The sequence below is a fragment of the Boleophthalmus pectinirostris genome, unplaced genomic scaffold, assembly GCF_026225935.1.
Source record: "Boleophthalmus pectinirostris isolate CB_2022bp ecotype Guang Dong unplaced genomic scaffold, ASM2622593v1 HiC_scaffold_14, whole genome shotgun sequence".
Classification (NCBI taxonomy): Eukaryota; Metazoa; Chordata; class Actinopteri; order Gobiiformes; family Gobiidae; genus Boleophthalmus; species Boleophthalmus pectinirostris.
The window spans coordinates 14,606,790-14,619,988 of NW_026571047.1; the positions used below are offsets into that span (position 1 = coordinate 14,606,790).

Below are 13,199 nucleotides of genomic sequence, written 5' to 3' on the forward strand. Positions count from 1 at the left end.
AAATATACTAAAAAGTACTCTTAGCAATATATTGATACAGCAGCCCACGATATCAATACTGTATCATCACATTAAATGATACGATGTATTGATATTTCAATATTTTTGCACACCCCTAGTGGGCATATTTTGTCCTCAGGAGCTACTTATATATTTTATACCTGTACTGGTATAAAAACAATTTTAGCTAAAATAAAACATGGGGAAAAATTAGCTTTTACATGTTGGGCCATGTTTAATGAGATATTGGCACCACTTATGTTTCTAATACCTTGTTTAATTATAACATCAGCAGGTTAGAAAAATTACTGTAATCATCAGTATCATAGAATGTTTTAGATCATCAAGAAATAATGAAAGAATAAATAAAATAAATACAAAACAGAATACTATAATCTTTGAACTCTTCATATTTACATAGTAATTACCATCACCCATTGTACTGACATTGTTCATATTGTGTATTTTTAATACTGTAGTTGTTTCCGTTTACATATTAAAGACTTCCTTATCCATAGTAGTTACATTTACCCCATGTCACACGTTTACATAAGTCCTCATTACATGATAATGAAATGCAGATTTGTGTCGGACATACATGATGAAATTAATTACATTTTAAAAGCAGTTCCTGATTGAAAGGCTCAAGGGCTTTTCAAGGGTAATTAAAAATTGCATGTTTCATTCAGCGAGCACATTACTGTTATGAGTGCTTGTTTATTCTAATCTGAATACATGCATAGTGCTTTTGAACAGCGTACAACAACATCCCTGTTTGATTTCTGCATTATCATATAGACAGCATTTAGCATTTCAAAATGAAATATTCTACCTTTTGATCAGTGCAGTTCTCAAAATGTCGCCTATAACAGGAAATTTAAACCACTAACTGCCATATGTCACTCATGTTGAGACAAGCACGCATCCGTGTCATGTATCGTTCTGCTGGATCATTGGATTCGGTGAGATTCAATGTTGGGAATCTGTTATCTTCTATTTTAAATCCCTTGGGCTTTGGCATGGCCCCTCAGATATGGTGATAAATATAGGCCTACTGTGAGAATGTGCATGGTTCAAGTGATGACATCTGTTTTACGAGGCATTAAACAATAGTACATTAACAGAATGAGCAGTTGACTGTGTACCCAGCCTGTCCACGGGTTTTAGAGTCACGAAAACTGGGACTGTTGTCTTAGCAATTAACAAATCAGAACTAAATAATCTATCTTTTGAATGATCTCAAGTCCACAAAATGAAGAAAATGTTGTATTGCATCTGGGAGGTTGGTTATTTTGTACTTGAAAATGACAAGTTCTGACCTCAGAGCTGAATTTCCTCATATCTAAATAGTAATGCTATCCATAGACTAAAGATATGCAAAGATGTGTGTTTCCAACATTTCAAATAACAGAATATTGTTGCATTGTCACAGTTTATCTTCAAAGAGCAGTGGGAGTCCCTACAGACTATCTCCCAGTTCACAAGTGGGAATTACTAGTTGGAGCGGGTTTCCAGGGCAAGTGGGAGGTGGCAAATATCCCTGCCGCCAAATGCTTGGAGTGCACCATTAGGCGCAAAATTGCTAATTAGCTCCATTTGAGTTCTTTAATAGTAAAAAACAACAACAGCAACAAGAAAACTGTTATTTTGATGTCACAGGGTTGTATCCTTACTAAGCAGTGTTATACTTTAAAGGGCCTGTATCACACAATTTTCTAATCTTTGGGATGTTTGTGATGAGGAAACAACACTATACAAAACATATCTTGACTTTTATTTTTTTTATTCTCACACAAACCCTTCATATTTAGCACTTTAGCACTTGTGATATCATATGGTATAACAGGAAGTACTCCACATACACCTTCACTAGAATCATGTGTATAATTTCAGCCTTGGAATTGCCAATCTCCACAAACGATAGCTGCTAGATTGAAAACTACCAGTACATGACATCAGCGCATTATAACATGAAAGCTCACAAGAATCCAATGTGTAATATATGGCCTAGGGTTATTTTGATTTCACAGTGCTGTACCAATACGAAGCTATGTACAGTGTTACAGCATTGTGTATTGTGCATTTACAGTACTTGCATGTAGAAGGAAGGGAACGTAAACAAATAAATTCATAGTTGTATTTTGTTTGTATGTGTGACAGATGTTTCATAAAAATGTCTGTATGCACTTTTTCGCAGCGAGTGCCTCATAACAGCTCCCTTTAAAGATTAAATCAATAATTTAAAACCGCATTAGCATATCTCATTGCCTGTAAAAAAGAACACAATCACCATAGCTTACACCGCTCAAATGTTATAAGAGCGCGGCTGCTGAAAATATACTGTGATTCGCTAATCTAGCCTGGCCACTGATAATGGGACGCAGGTCTCTAAGCCAAATTAAAGTGTTATTATTCTGAACACGGACCGACCAGGCTCCGAGCGGCAAAATATATTACCCAAAGTGCAAGCTGGAGTGGTGTTACAAACTTCAGGCCGCATAAAGGATAATGTCATTGTCCAAATAGCGCTTACAAGAGGAGAATGTAATCACTGGGACATGCTAGGTTTCAACATGGCTTCATTGTGTGGTCAACATGTTTTTCTGACCCACACGCATGCCAAGGTCAGGACGGGGGGGGGGGGGCACTGAGGTAGTGTTGGTGATATTTTCAAACTGCTGCTGATGTTGCCATGGTCTATGTAGTAAATAGAACTGCGGAGTTTACACAAAAAGAGAAGAAAAAAAGGTCCATCACTTTCTTGATATGTGATTGCTCTGCTTAGAATGTTCAACTAACCAGCTCTACCTTATATTTATTCAATTACAGGTGCTTTTACAGCTCAAAAATAGGTTGCCTCTCCACAGATCTGACCTCTAGTGAAACATTACAGACATCTTACACCATGCACCTTTGAAAACAACTTCAAAACTTAAAATTGAAATCTATGTTGCTTCAAAATTTAGAGAATGATTTCAAAATAAAAGCCAAAAGTGACAGTACCCAATGTTTTCCCATGCACTTGAGCAAAATTAGTTCCGCCCCAGTACAGATATATTGTATAAACAGCTCTTCAGGTCAAAATAATTCTGCGATGTACTGTCTGCATCTAATTATGACACGTTTTATTGTTATATAATCAGGAAGTGTGCTGTTAGTATGTTATAGCTGCACCATGACGGCAAAACTCTGTTCTCTGAAAGGTGTGAAAAGCTTATCAAGTCCTTATGGTGAAAAATGATGATGCTGAGAATGCATAAGGTAAGTGAGGAATCATTTTAGACCACTGCAAATCCTTTAAAATGAACTAGCTCTGTTTTTCAGGTTTATGAAACAGTAAAAATCAGGTACAGCACCTTTAAAATTGGCAAAGAGGGACTCAATTTGTAAAAAGTTTATTGTCCAATAGAGAAATTTGACCTTTGCAGGATCCTGTAAACACAGACTCCCTACAAAACAGCCCACATAATAATGAGTAATAAGTAATACAGGTAGGTGCTGAGACTGAACACATTTTTACTGAAGTAGAAAAGGTAATTATGCACCATTACTGCTTCTAATTGCTTTACTTAATTATATAGATTAATAAAAAGAACAAGAAAATATAACTTTTTGTGCTAGTGCTAGGGATGTTGTGGTCAAATATAATGCTTGTATGAAACATCACCACTACTATTTTGATGTCAGTTGAAGTCAGTATTTTTCCGTTGTTTCCTGTTTGTACCTGAGAGCCTGTAAAATGTGATTCTTCCTTCAGTGAGAGAGCAGAGCAGCAGGAGCCATGATTACACCAGTGTGGGGCTTGTACCTGGCCCCAGTCGAACTAATGTCCTGTAAAAAAATCTATTAATGCACCTTCAACTCTTCATTTTCTAACCGTTTCCTCCTCATATTCTCTTTACGCTTTATTTCAGATTCTGTTTCACAAAGTCTTTCTTACTCTGCTGTTTTCTTTTGTATTTCCATGATGATTCTCCAGTCTGCCTTTACAATATAACAAGATAGTTGTGATTTTTGTTTTCATCCACAAAATTATTTCATTGTGTCTAATTATGCATCAGAGAAGGCACAGCTTGGACAAGTATGGACACCACGCAAAATGTTCTGTCATTACTGAATGACTCAAAAGAAGAAATCATCAGCAGCCACTTCCTCTTAATAATAAAAAGTATTAGTTCTTTGCAATGACATCATGCTGGGGGTGTTCTACGTGTATCTTTATGGTTAAAACATACTGGTGCTGAAAATTGGTGAAATTTTTATTAGCGGTATTGTAAATCAAAGTAACAGTTTAACCTTCATGCACCCCTTTAAAATACCCGTGGTCTGTGAGAAAATGTACATCTGAATACAATACTATATTATTTTTATGCAGCACAGATTTTTGTCCAACATTTTTATATCAGTGTCTTCATTTACTCCTGCTCTAATCATACATACCAAATAAAATTTTTGACAGCTTAAGTCAAATTATGTGCATGAAAAAAAAAAAAAAAAGATTTCTTTCCATAACTCCCAACTAATTTTAATTTGTTTATGTTATCAGAGGCTGCGGATGCCCTAACATAGTGCCAACACTGATTTAGACTTTTTTTTTGCTAAGCCCATTTTTAAGTGTTAAAAGTTAACAGCTACCTTTTACCTTTTGTATAGTAGAGACTGACAAATCCAGGGCTGAAATGATCCAAATGATTCTAGTGAAGGTATATGGAGTTCAAAGGAGTAAAAACATAATGGAGCACTTCCTGTATTACCACATGACATGATGATGGTGAAGATGGAACAAAATGTTTTCAGTTTGAGAGAACTCAGTCTAAATACGCAGAATTTGTGTGTTAAACAAATGAAACAAAACACAACTCCAGGTATGTTTATGAGGAGGAAACGAGATTATAACATGCATCAGAAAATAGTGTAATATGGCCTCTTTAAACAAAAATATCTTATTTATACATAATATAGGTCAGTCTCTCTGTCAAGCTTTGAGTGACAGGTGGAGTCAACCAATCACAGTGAAGTGAGGTGAAGTGAAATTGCGATCTGGACTCAGAAAATCTATATTACAATAAGAATAAGAATATATTTATTTGATATCACCTACCTCTATACAGTAGTGAGCTCTGAGCAGTGGTCACTTTAATAATTTTACTCCGAAACACACTGTAAAACAAGCCTATTCGTATTTAATGCTTGATGGATTAAATTAGCTACAGCGGCTAAAGGTGCAGCCCTCATCTTTCTAATGCTTTTCTGCCCATATGTTTCTCACTAGAGCAGAGATAGTTTAAAGATGGAACAGAATCAAACCATCTTAATGAATTCCATTTTCTAACCCATTTCTCATATGAAGAAGCCAATTCCATTAAATTTCCCCGTTTATTTAGGATCGGCGAATCACGGGGCTAGTGCTTGACACGGTTTCCATAGCAGCGCAGAAGGCCGTGACCCAATTTGATTTGTGGCAGATCAGATATGAGATTGTTCAAAGTGCCGCTGGCCCCGTGTGTTGTTTCTGTCCGTGCGTGGAGGAGCAGAGCATGTTTACTACAAGAACCATGACAAGATTGACAAGCAGACAACACCTCCAGAACGTCAATCACCCATGACTGTGTTTGCAATAAAATGGGTTAATTGGAAAATCCTACATCACCTTGTATTAGAAGACAAGGCTGTTTTGATTTAGTTCATAGGGTTATTATGACTCCGGGTGTTGTATTGTGAGCTATTAAAGGCTCCACATTACAATATTTTGTGATCTGCCACAACAAAAACATAAATGGAGTTGTGTTTTGTTTACCCCGTGTATTTAGGTATTTAGTTCTTCCTTCAAACAGAAGCACTCTCTTCCACCTTGTGATGTCATGTGTTAATACAGGAAGTGCTCCACTGTGGCTTTAATCTCCATACACCTTCACTAGAATAATTTGGATGATTTCACCCCTGGAGGTGCCAATCTCTTCTGAACAAAAGGTTAATGGTAGCTGTTAACTTGAAAACTAACTCTATATGACATCACAAAGTGGAACAGAGTATTTTGAGCTTTGGAGATGTAGACAGACTAATAAGACATGTAATACTCAAACGTGTAAATGAAACAAAACACAACTCCAGGTATATTTTTGATGAGGTAACAACAACATTCTGACATGGCTTATAACTTATAAGACATTTTTGTGCACTATAGGACCTTTAAAGTTTTTTTATGATACATACTTCAATATGAGACGCTCTGATTGGCTGTTGATGGCTACAAAGGGACAGAGTTTTAACTCTATATATGCTGGGTATAGCATAGTAACATACTAGACCTTTGACCAAACTATGCTAGAATTTACTATGATCTGTAAAGGATGTTGTTTAATTGGCACTTATTATGCAAAATTGTTATAAACATAACTCTTTGTTTCAATTTTCCCTGGATAGTTACGTCACAGATACAAAATCCAAAGGTTTACAGTGTTTTTAAGTCCATAAACTATTACTGGGCTAGTTCTAACTTCAAATTGTGTTCACTGAAAATGTATGGCTCGATTATCATAGCAGTCACAGTGCCTAATGGCTCCATTTATTTATTTTTTCATTGTTCATTCCCAGTCCTATAACAGAGAGGGCTCCAGTGTCTAAAAAGTGTAGGTGTATAAACTCAGGGCTGTTTTCCAAATTATTCCATTATTTTAAAACTGAAAAAATGAAATACTAACCAAGCTTTGCACTGTTTTTTTTTTTTTTTCCAATAACCTTCAAAATGTGATGCTGTGTTTTTTAACTAAATCTTCTTATCATTCCTCCTTGATGTTTAAGCACTTTGAATTAATTGCTTCTTGTTTGTGATGAATCAAAAAGGCTGAACCTTTTTGTGTTTGTTGTTTTTCTCTCTGAGCTAAATCCACAATAAAAAAGCAATGGAAGAATTTACAATGTTAGGTGAAACAGGTGACTAACAGAATTCTAGCTATTTATTGGGTCTGTCTGTAGACTTACAATTTGAGTGAGAAAATAACACAACCATTATAGCGTAAATATTACAGTGAGTCACAAATAAAGAAACGTAATATCAGTCACTTTTTTCAGAGTCTGAGTCCGTTTCCTTGTCTCCATGGGTTAGTGTTTAATTTCATGTTTCACAGGATGGCGTTAAATTTGAAAAACATGGATTGTGAGCAGCCTTCCCGCAGATCTGACCTGTAACTTGCACGTCTGCATACTTGTCTAGATAGATAAGAAAAAAAGCAACTCTGTGGAGACAAATAGATGGCGAACCTTTGGCACAAATGGCAATATTTCAGTGCGTCAGCTGCAAACTTGTTACACCAAAACAAGGTGTTACATAACATACTGTGTGTCTAGGCCTGTCACAATAACACATTTTCAAGCATAATATATTGCTACAGAAAAATAGTGTGATAAACGATAATGTTAAAACTACTTTGTGATACCGAAACCACGCTGGATAATCTTAATTTGAAATATACTGTATCATTAAAACCCATGAAATAAATAGCAGAATGAACTAATAATTAACTATAGAAGGTATTTATTCAGCACTCTACAGCTCATATTTGACCTTTTTACATAAAAATGACAAATATCTCCCCACTATTGCAAAGAAATTGTGCACACGATAAATATTAAACCCCTAAATACATTGTTCCAGCTTTCATATATTGAACTATAAGTCGTGACAGGCCTACATATGTCTACAAGTTGGGCTTTATTTTCTACTTTTAGGTTTTCCAAATAATTATAGCACATAGTAACAAAGGCTTCAAAGCAGACTCAGAGCTTTTATCACTCCGGGAGACGCTTTGATCTTATAGTTGCACTTTTCTGTCTTCTCAGGTCACTAAGTTGTGCCGGTCGTGTCACCCTGCCCGTCTGGCTTTTACTTACCCTCTGACAGCGAGCACAAGAGAACTTTAACACCATTTAGTATATTGAGCTATTATTAAAGCTGCACTCTGTATTATTTCTTCATCGATTTTGATATTTGTACTATGCTTGACTGTTCTACAGTTTGGCATTAAAACTTGGTCCTTTTATTGCTAGAAAATAACAGAAAACAGTAATTTAGGTTATGAGTGGGCTCTCCACAGATTTGACCTGTAAACACGGCATTATCATCTTTTATGCCCTCTGGCCTCATTTATTAAACTTTATGTAGAATTCTTAGTAAAAGTGTACATGCAGACAAAATAAATTAATATTTGTGGAATACAATCAATACATTTCAACAAACTTCATCAAACTTGCTCACTTGGAGTCCATTTGAGAATCGATTTGAGCCTTTGAGCCATTTGAGTCTCTGAAACCCCCCATGTCCAGAGTTCAGAGTCTTACTTGTGGAATGCTCACTTCCACCTCAAGTTGCCTTTTTTTGCATCACTAACTTTAAGACAAGATGGAGATGTTTAATGCTTTATTGGGATGTTCCAGACAAAACAATTACATCTCCATGGAGACAAGCAGGTGGCGGGCCCTCCACCAGAAACGTTACATGCATCTTTAACACTGAAAGTCACATAGGCAACATTTTTGTACGTACGTCAGCAATATTACACAGTATGGTATTAAACCTTTCTATCACCAAACTGGACCAAGTTACAGGTCAGATCTTTGGAGAGGCAACCCCGCTCACGGTCAGAATGCCTCTTTTTCTAGGTATTTTTAAGCTAGAAAACCACCTGTAATTTTATAAATGTTGAATATCATATGTGGAACATTCTAAGCCGAGTAATGACATATCCGTAGAAGCAGGTGAGGGACCCTGAACCAAAAAAATACACAGTGCACCTTTAATTGTGTATGCAACTTATATTCAACTTTGTTGGTATAATTTTTGGTTCAGTTTGATTTGAGTCCTGATTTTAGTCCTGGGTTCTCCTTTTGTGTTCATTTCGGATTTGTTCCATTTTCCGCAGACCTGGTTTAGTCCTTGTTGATTGCTAGTTTGTTTCTGGTTCAGTTTTGCCATAATCCTAGTTTATTTTCTCCCTCTTTTTAATTGTTTCCTTGCATTGTCTGGCTGCTTCTCACTGTGTCACATTATCCCTCACGACTTCCCCAGTGAAACTTACCTTTTAATTCCCATTTTGTTTTCCTAAATCCTTTTCGGCTCAGCCTTAATTGAAAGATTATATGCAGCTTCACTACAAACACATCCATTCTTCTTCGTCTGGATTTAGCTTCTCATGTCTCGCTCCAAACTACGCCCCCTGTTTGTTGTTTCGGAGCTCAATAAACCTTTACTTCTACCACTGTCTGCCTCTACATACAAATGACTTTTACTTATTTTTTTATTTTTTTACAGATGAAAGATTCAAAGTTATTAGAGCGTTATTGCATCCAACCAGGCCAGCACGACTCCCTATTCCTGTCTGTCTTTTTGAATTTCCATTTCGAGTCAATCCCAGAATGTTTTAAAAATTGGTTTAAGAAAAGAAGAGAGTTGGATATTTGGTCCATAAATTGAATTTGTTGGTCTCACAGTCGCATGACCTTGGCTCCAGCCCACATAATATTCTGAAAATCAATATTGCCGAAAGGAGAACTGAAGCTGTAGTTCTCAAACTGTGGCCTGGGTAACAGTGGGGGCTCATTTAGTGTTGTGAAGGAGTAGCTTGGTTTATTTTTGTTCTGCTTGCTTGTGATTTGGAAGGGGCTATTTCAGTTTGGGCTCATTTTAAGTATTTTTTGTTTTGCTTTTTAAAGTCTTTACATCAGATTTTTTTCCCTGGTTTAGTTCTGGTGCAGTTTGTTCTCATTTAGTAATGTAATGTAATTTGGATGTTGGGAATTGAATTTATCCTGGATTGGCTTAATCTTGGTAATTCCTTTTGTTTTGTGGTTCAGTCATGGTTAGGGTTATGAAAAGTATTGAAAATCAGATATTGATATTAAAACTAGTATCAAAGCTAGCTATTCATTTGAGCAGGTATTAATACTAAAAAAAATCACATTCACAGGACAGAAATTAACCTTTTCTGAATAGTTTTAGAATGACCTTAGCTGTATCAGAACAAGTATAAGAGCACGTAGACTAGTTGTAAAGTAGGTAGTCCATTACATAGGCTGGTGCTAGCTAACAGGTGAGACAAATAAGCAAAGTTTTGAAATGTTTATTGATAATTGATTGAAGTGGTTTTGCAGTAAAGTGGCCTGTAAAGAAAATGAACTAAGTAAATTAAATAAGTAGATTGTGGTTGAAATGAATTGTACTTACCCTCTTGTGTTGTCTGCCTCAGGTGCTCTGGCTAAAAGAGTCCCCGAGTAGCCGGATTACCTTAAGAAAGTTCCGGGACAGGCAACCATTTTTTTAGAAGGAGGGGGTCATGGATCTATTAAAACAACTGGATAGGGTATTGCTAGCTCGTAGCTGCCTCCAGTTGACGTAGTGGTCTCTCACTGGAATTTCAGCGGAAAAAAATCCCCTGGGCTGAGGCAAGATTTTTCTCATAAAGCGCAATGTAATCACAAGCTGCTCGTGTTCCTCTGACAGGGCACCTACAACTTTCAAAAATGGCGGATTTGTTGTCGATTTTTACCTATTTTTAGATCATAAACTTTTTCTCAGCTCAAAAGCTCCTGTCGTGCTCTGCTCCGCTCTTGCTCCTCTCACTCCAATTGGTCAAAGCGATCACGTGATGCACAAGCCCGCTCTCCATGCATGCGCTCGCGTGCATTTGCGTGTGCCCAGGCCATGGGAGAGAAGAGCACTACTGCGCATGCTTGGTCACGGGAAATACCTCACCGGGCTAAAGGCGAATCATGCGTCATTGAGCTCGGCCTTTTGACTCGAATGGGCGGCCATTCTGAAACCCCGGGACTTGAGAGTTGTGCACAGATATTTTAACTTTTCTACTTACTATTTTAAAATTAACAATAAAACACTGCTAATTTAATAAAGATATATATTTTTGTATTTGGATTAAATTGAATATTTGGATCACTGTTTTTGACATGATTAACTCTTTAAATGTAGAATGGAATTTATTTGAATTTAACTTTAACCTGTACTTTAAGATGAGCTCATCCAATTAAAGGAGGTGGTCTGTAAAAGGAGCCACCCTCACCTTTGTTGAGAAGAAGGTGCTGTGTATGATCATAGGGTTTGCCATGCCTGTTTTTAACTTTTGTAAATTTTTTTGTAAATATTTTTCCGATTTTCTTCTTGGCTGTGGAAATAAATGCACTTTGGGTCTGCACTAAAATCGGCTCAACTTGACTCTGTTCCTCTTTGACTGCTAAGGTTGCTATCTGAGCTATTATACTAGTATACACTAATGGACCACTATGGCACATACTGGGACGACTGAGAGATTACACAGATATAAGACCACAAGGTGATATCAAAGAAATTATTTTTATTTTATGTTGAAAATTACATTCAAGTGTGTGTTTTTTTATTATCATTAGGCCCGAGCGCCATGGGTGGTGTAGGGCCTATTGTTACTGTTCAGCAGTGCGAAGCACCAATTGTGGTATTGGAATTGGTATTGAATATAGAGTATTTTCCTTAGTATTGATATCAGCACTAGTCATGGTATTATCCTGAAAATATTTCTTGTTTATTTGGTTCAGTCATTTATTTAGTTCTTGTTTATCAGGATGTGGGTTCAGGCCTGGTTTAGTAGTCCTGATTTCCTCTTAAAGGTGCATTATTTAACTTTTCTGGTGGAGGATCTGCTTGTCTCTGGAGATGCTTTTTCTTCACCTAAATTGCATGTACCACTTTAAATTCATATTTTTTGCCTCCATCCAATGGCAGACATTTTTCTTGCTAAAAATATCTTGAAATTATGTCATTACGTACTTGTCCAATCCTCTTGCCCTATTTTTGTATTCCATCTTGTCACATTGTAATACGTTATTTGAACCTAATCTTTTCTTCTTCCTTACTGTCACCATTTTGAAAAGAGCTTTAATACAGTTTCAATTGAAGTACTTACAGCTTCATTTCTCCTCAGGTACTATACTGGTGGAAAACATGAGAATCAACGGAATAGCCGACGGCCCCAATCGCACCATCTCCCTCTCCCTACGGGACAACTACGACTACTGGGTGCTCCTCGACCCCGCCAAGCAAGCCCTGTACCTCAACAGCACCGGACGCCTCTTGGATCGAGACGTAATTAAGGATATTTTGATTTAATTTTGAGCTCAAGTACATCCCCAATGCCGTACAAACTTGCCATGTTCAGCCAAGAAATTTATTTGATTGGCTTCTTTCTATCCCGCAATGATTTAATTTACTTTTTTGGCATCTGTTTTAGCAAATAGAACGTTATCTCAAGACTCCTGCTGTTTTTTATTTTCCATAAAGTAGTTCAGCATATTTGGAGCATTTCTGATGAAGCCGCAAAAGTTATTAGACAAACTTTTAATGTGATTTACTAAATTGAGTTCTGTGTCTTTTGGTGTATTTCAGCCACCATTGCTAATCCACTCCATCGTTGTTCAAGTCCAGTGCTACAACATGCTAATCGGAACTGTGATTCTTCATGAAGTTCGGATTGTGGTACGAGATAAGAATGACAACGCTCCAGTTTTTCAAAAGCCGAGATACTACAAGGCCATCAGCGAGGTAAACGCACACACATGTATGAGGGAATGTACTTTTTATGAGAGAAGATTTGTGTTGGTTATGAATGCTGACAAACTATACTGTACTATACTATATTATGCTAAAGTGGTCTGGTGAAGGGACGTCAACGGTGGGGTTTGAGGGGGCACTAGCCGCCAATGCATGCAATAGCTATTCCAAAGATTTTTACCCTAAAGATTGCCCCATTTTCATTCAATTTTGACAAAAAAAAATTCTAATGGCAGCCACAGAGCGTTCAAAAGGAGAGTACAATGAAACAATAATTTCATATTAGGTTTTATAAATCACTACAGGAGCTAACTACAGTTAAACTTGTTTAAAACAGCAAAGCAAACATAGTAGGGGGTGGGGCTTCACTCACGTCCATTAAAGCCTCTGTATTAACATGTTAAGTGAACACTTCCATTGAAGAACTGACCTTGCGTTCGATTATCTTCCGACTCCCACTTGGACCTCTGATTTGACGTCATGTCTGAGCTTGAAGTATATTGTTATGTTTCGCATGTCCCCTTAGCAACCTTAGGGACGTTGACTCCCGTTAAATCAAGTATTTGTTCAATATTGGCCTCGCCACAACACTGACTACCAAAGTAGGGTA

At 36.9% G+C, this 13,199-nt stretch overlaps 1 protein-coding gene across 1 annotated transcript in view; it reads left to right on the top strand.

Moving 5' to 3' along the window:
* LOC110171006 (protocadherin-15-like) overlaps window positions 1-13,199 on the top strand; it is a 290,940-nt gene that overhangs the window by 85,048 nt on the left and 192,693 nt on the right. Inside the window, exons 5-6 of the mRNA XM_055150550.1 lie at window positions 11,964-12,124; window positions 12,425-12,580. Of these exons, the coding sequence (XP_055006525.1) occupies window positions 11,964-12,124; window positions 12,425-12,580 (317 nt within the window). The remainder of the gene's footprint in view (window positions 1-11,963; window positions 12,125-12,424; window positions 12,581-13,199) is intronic.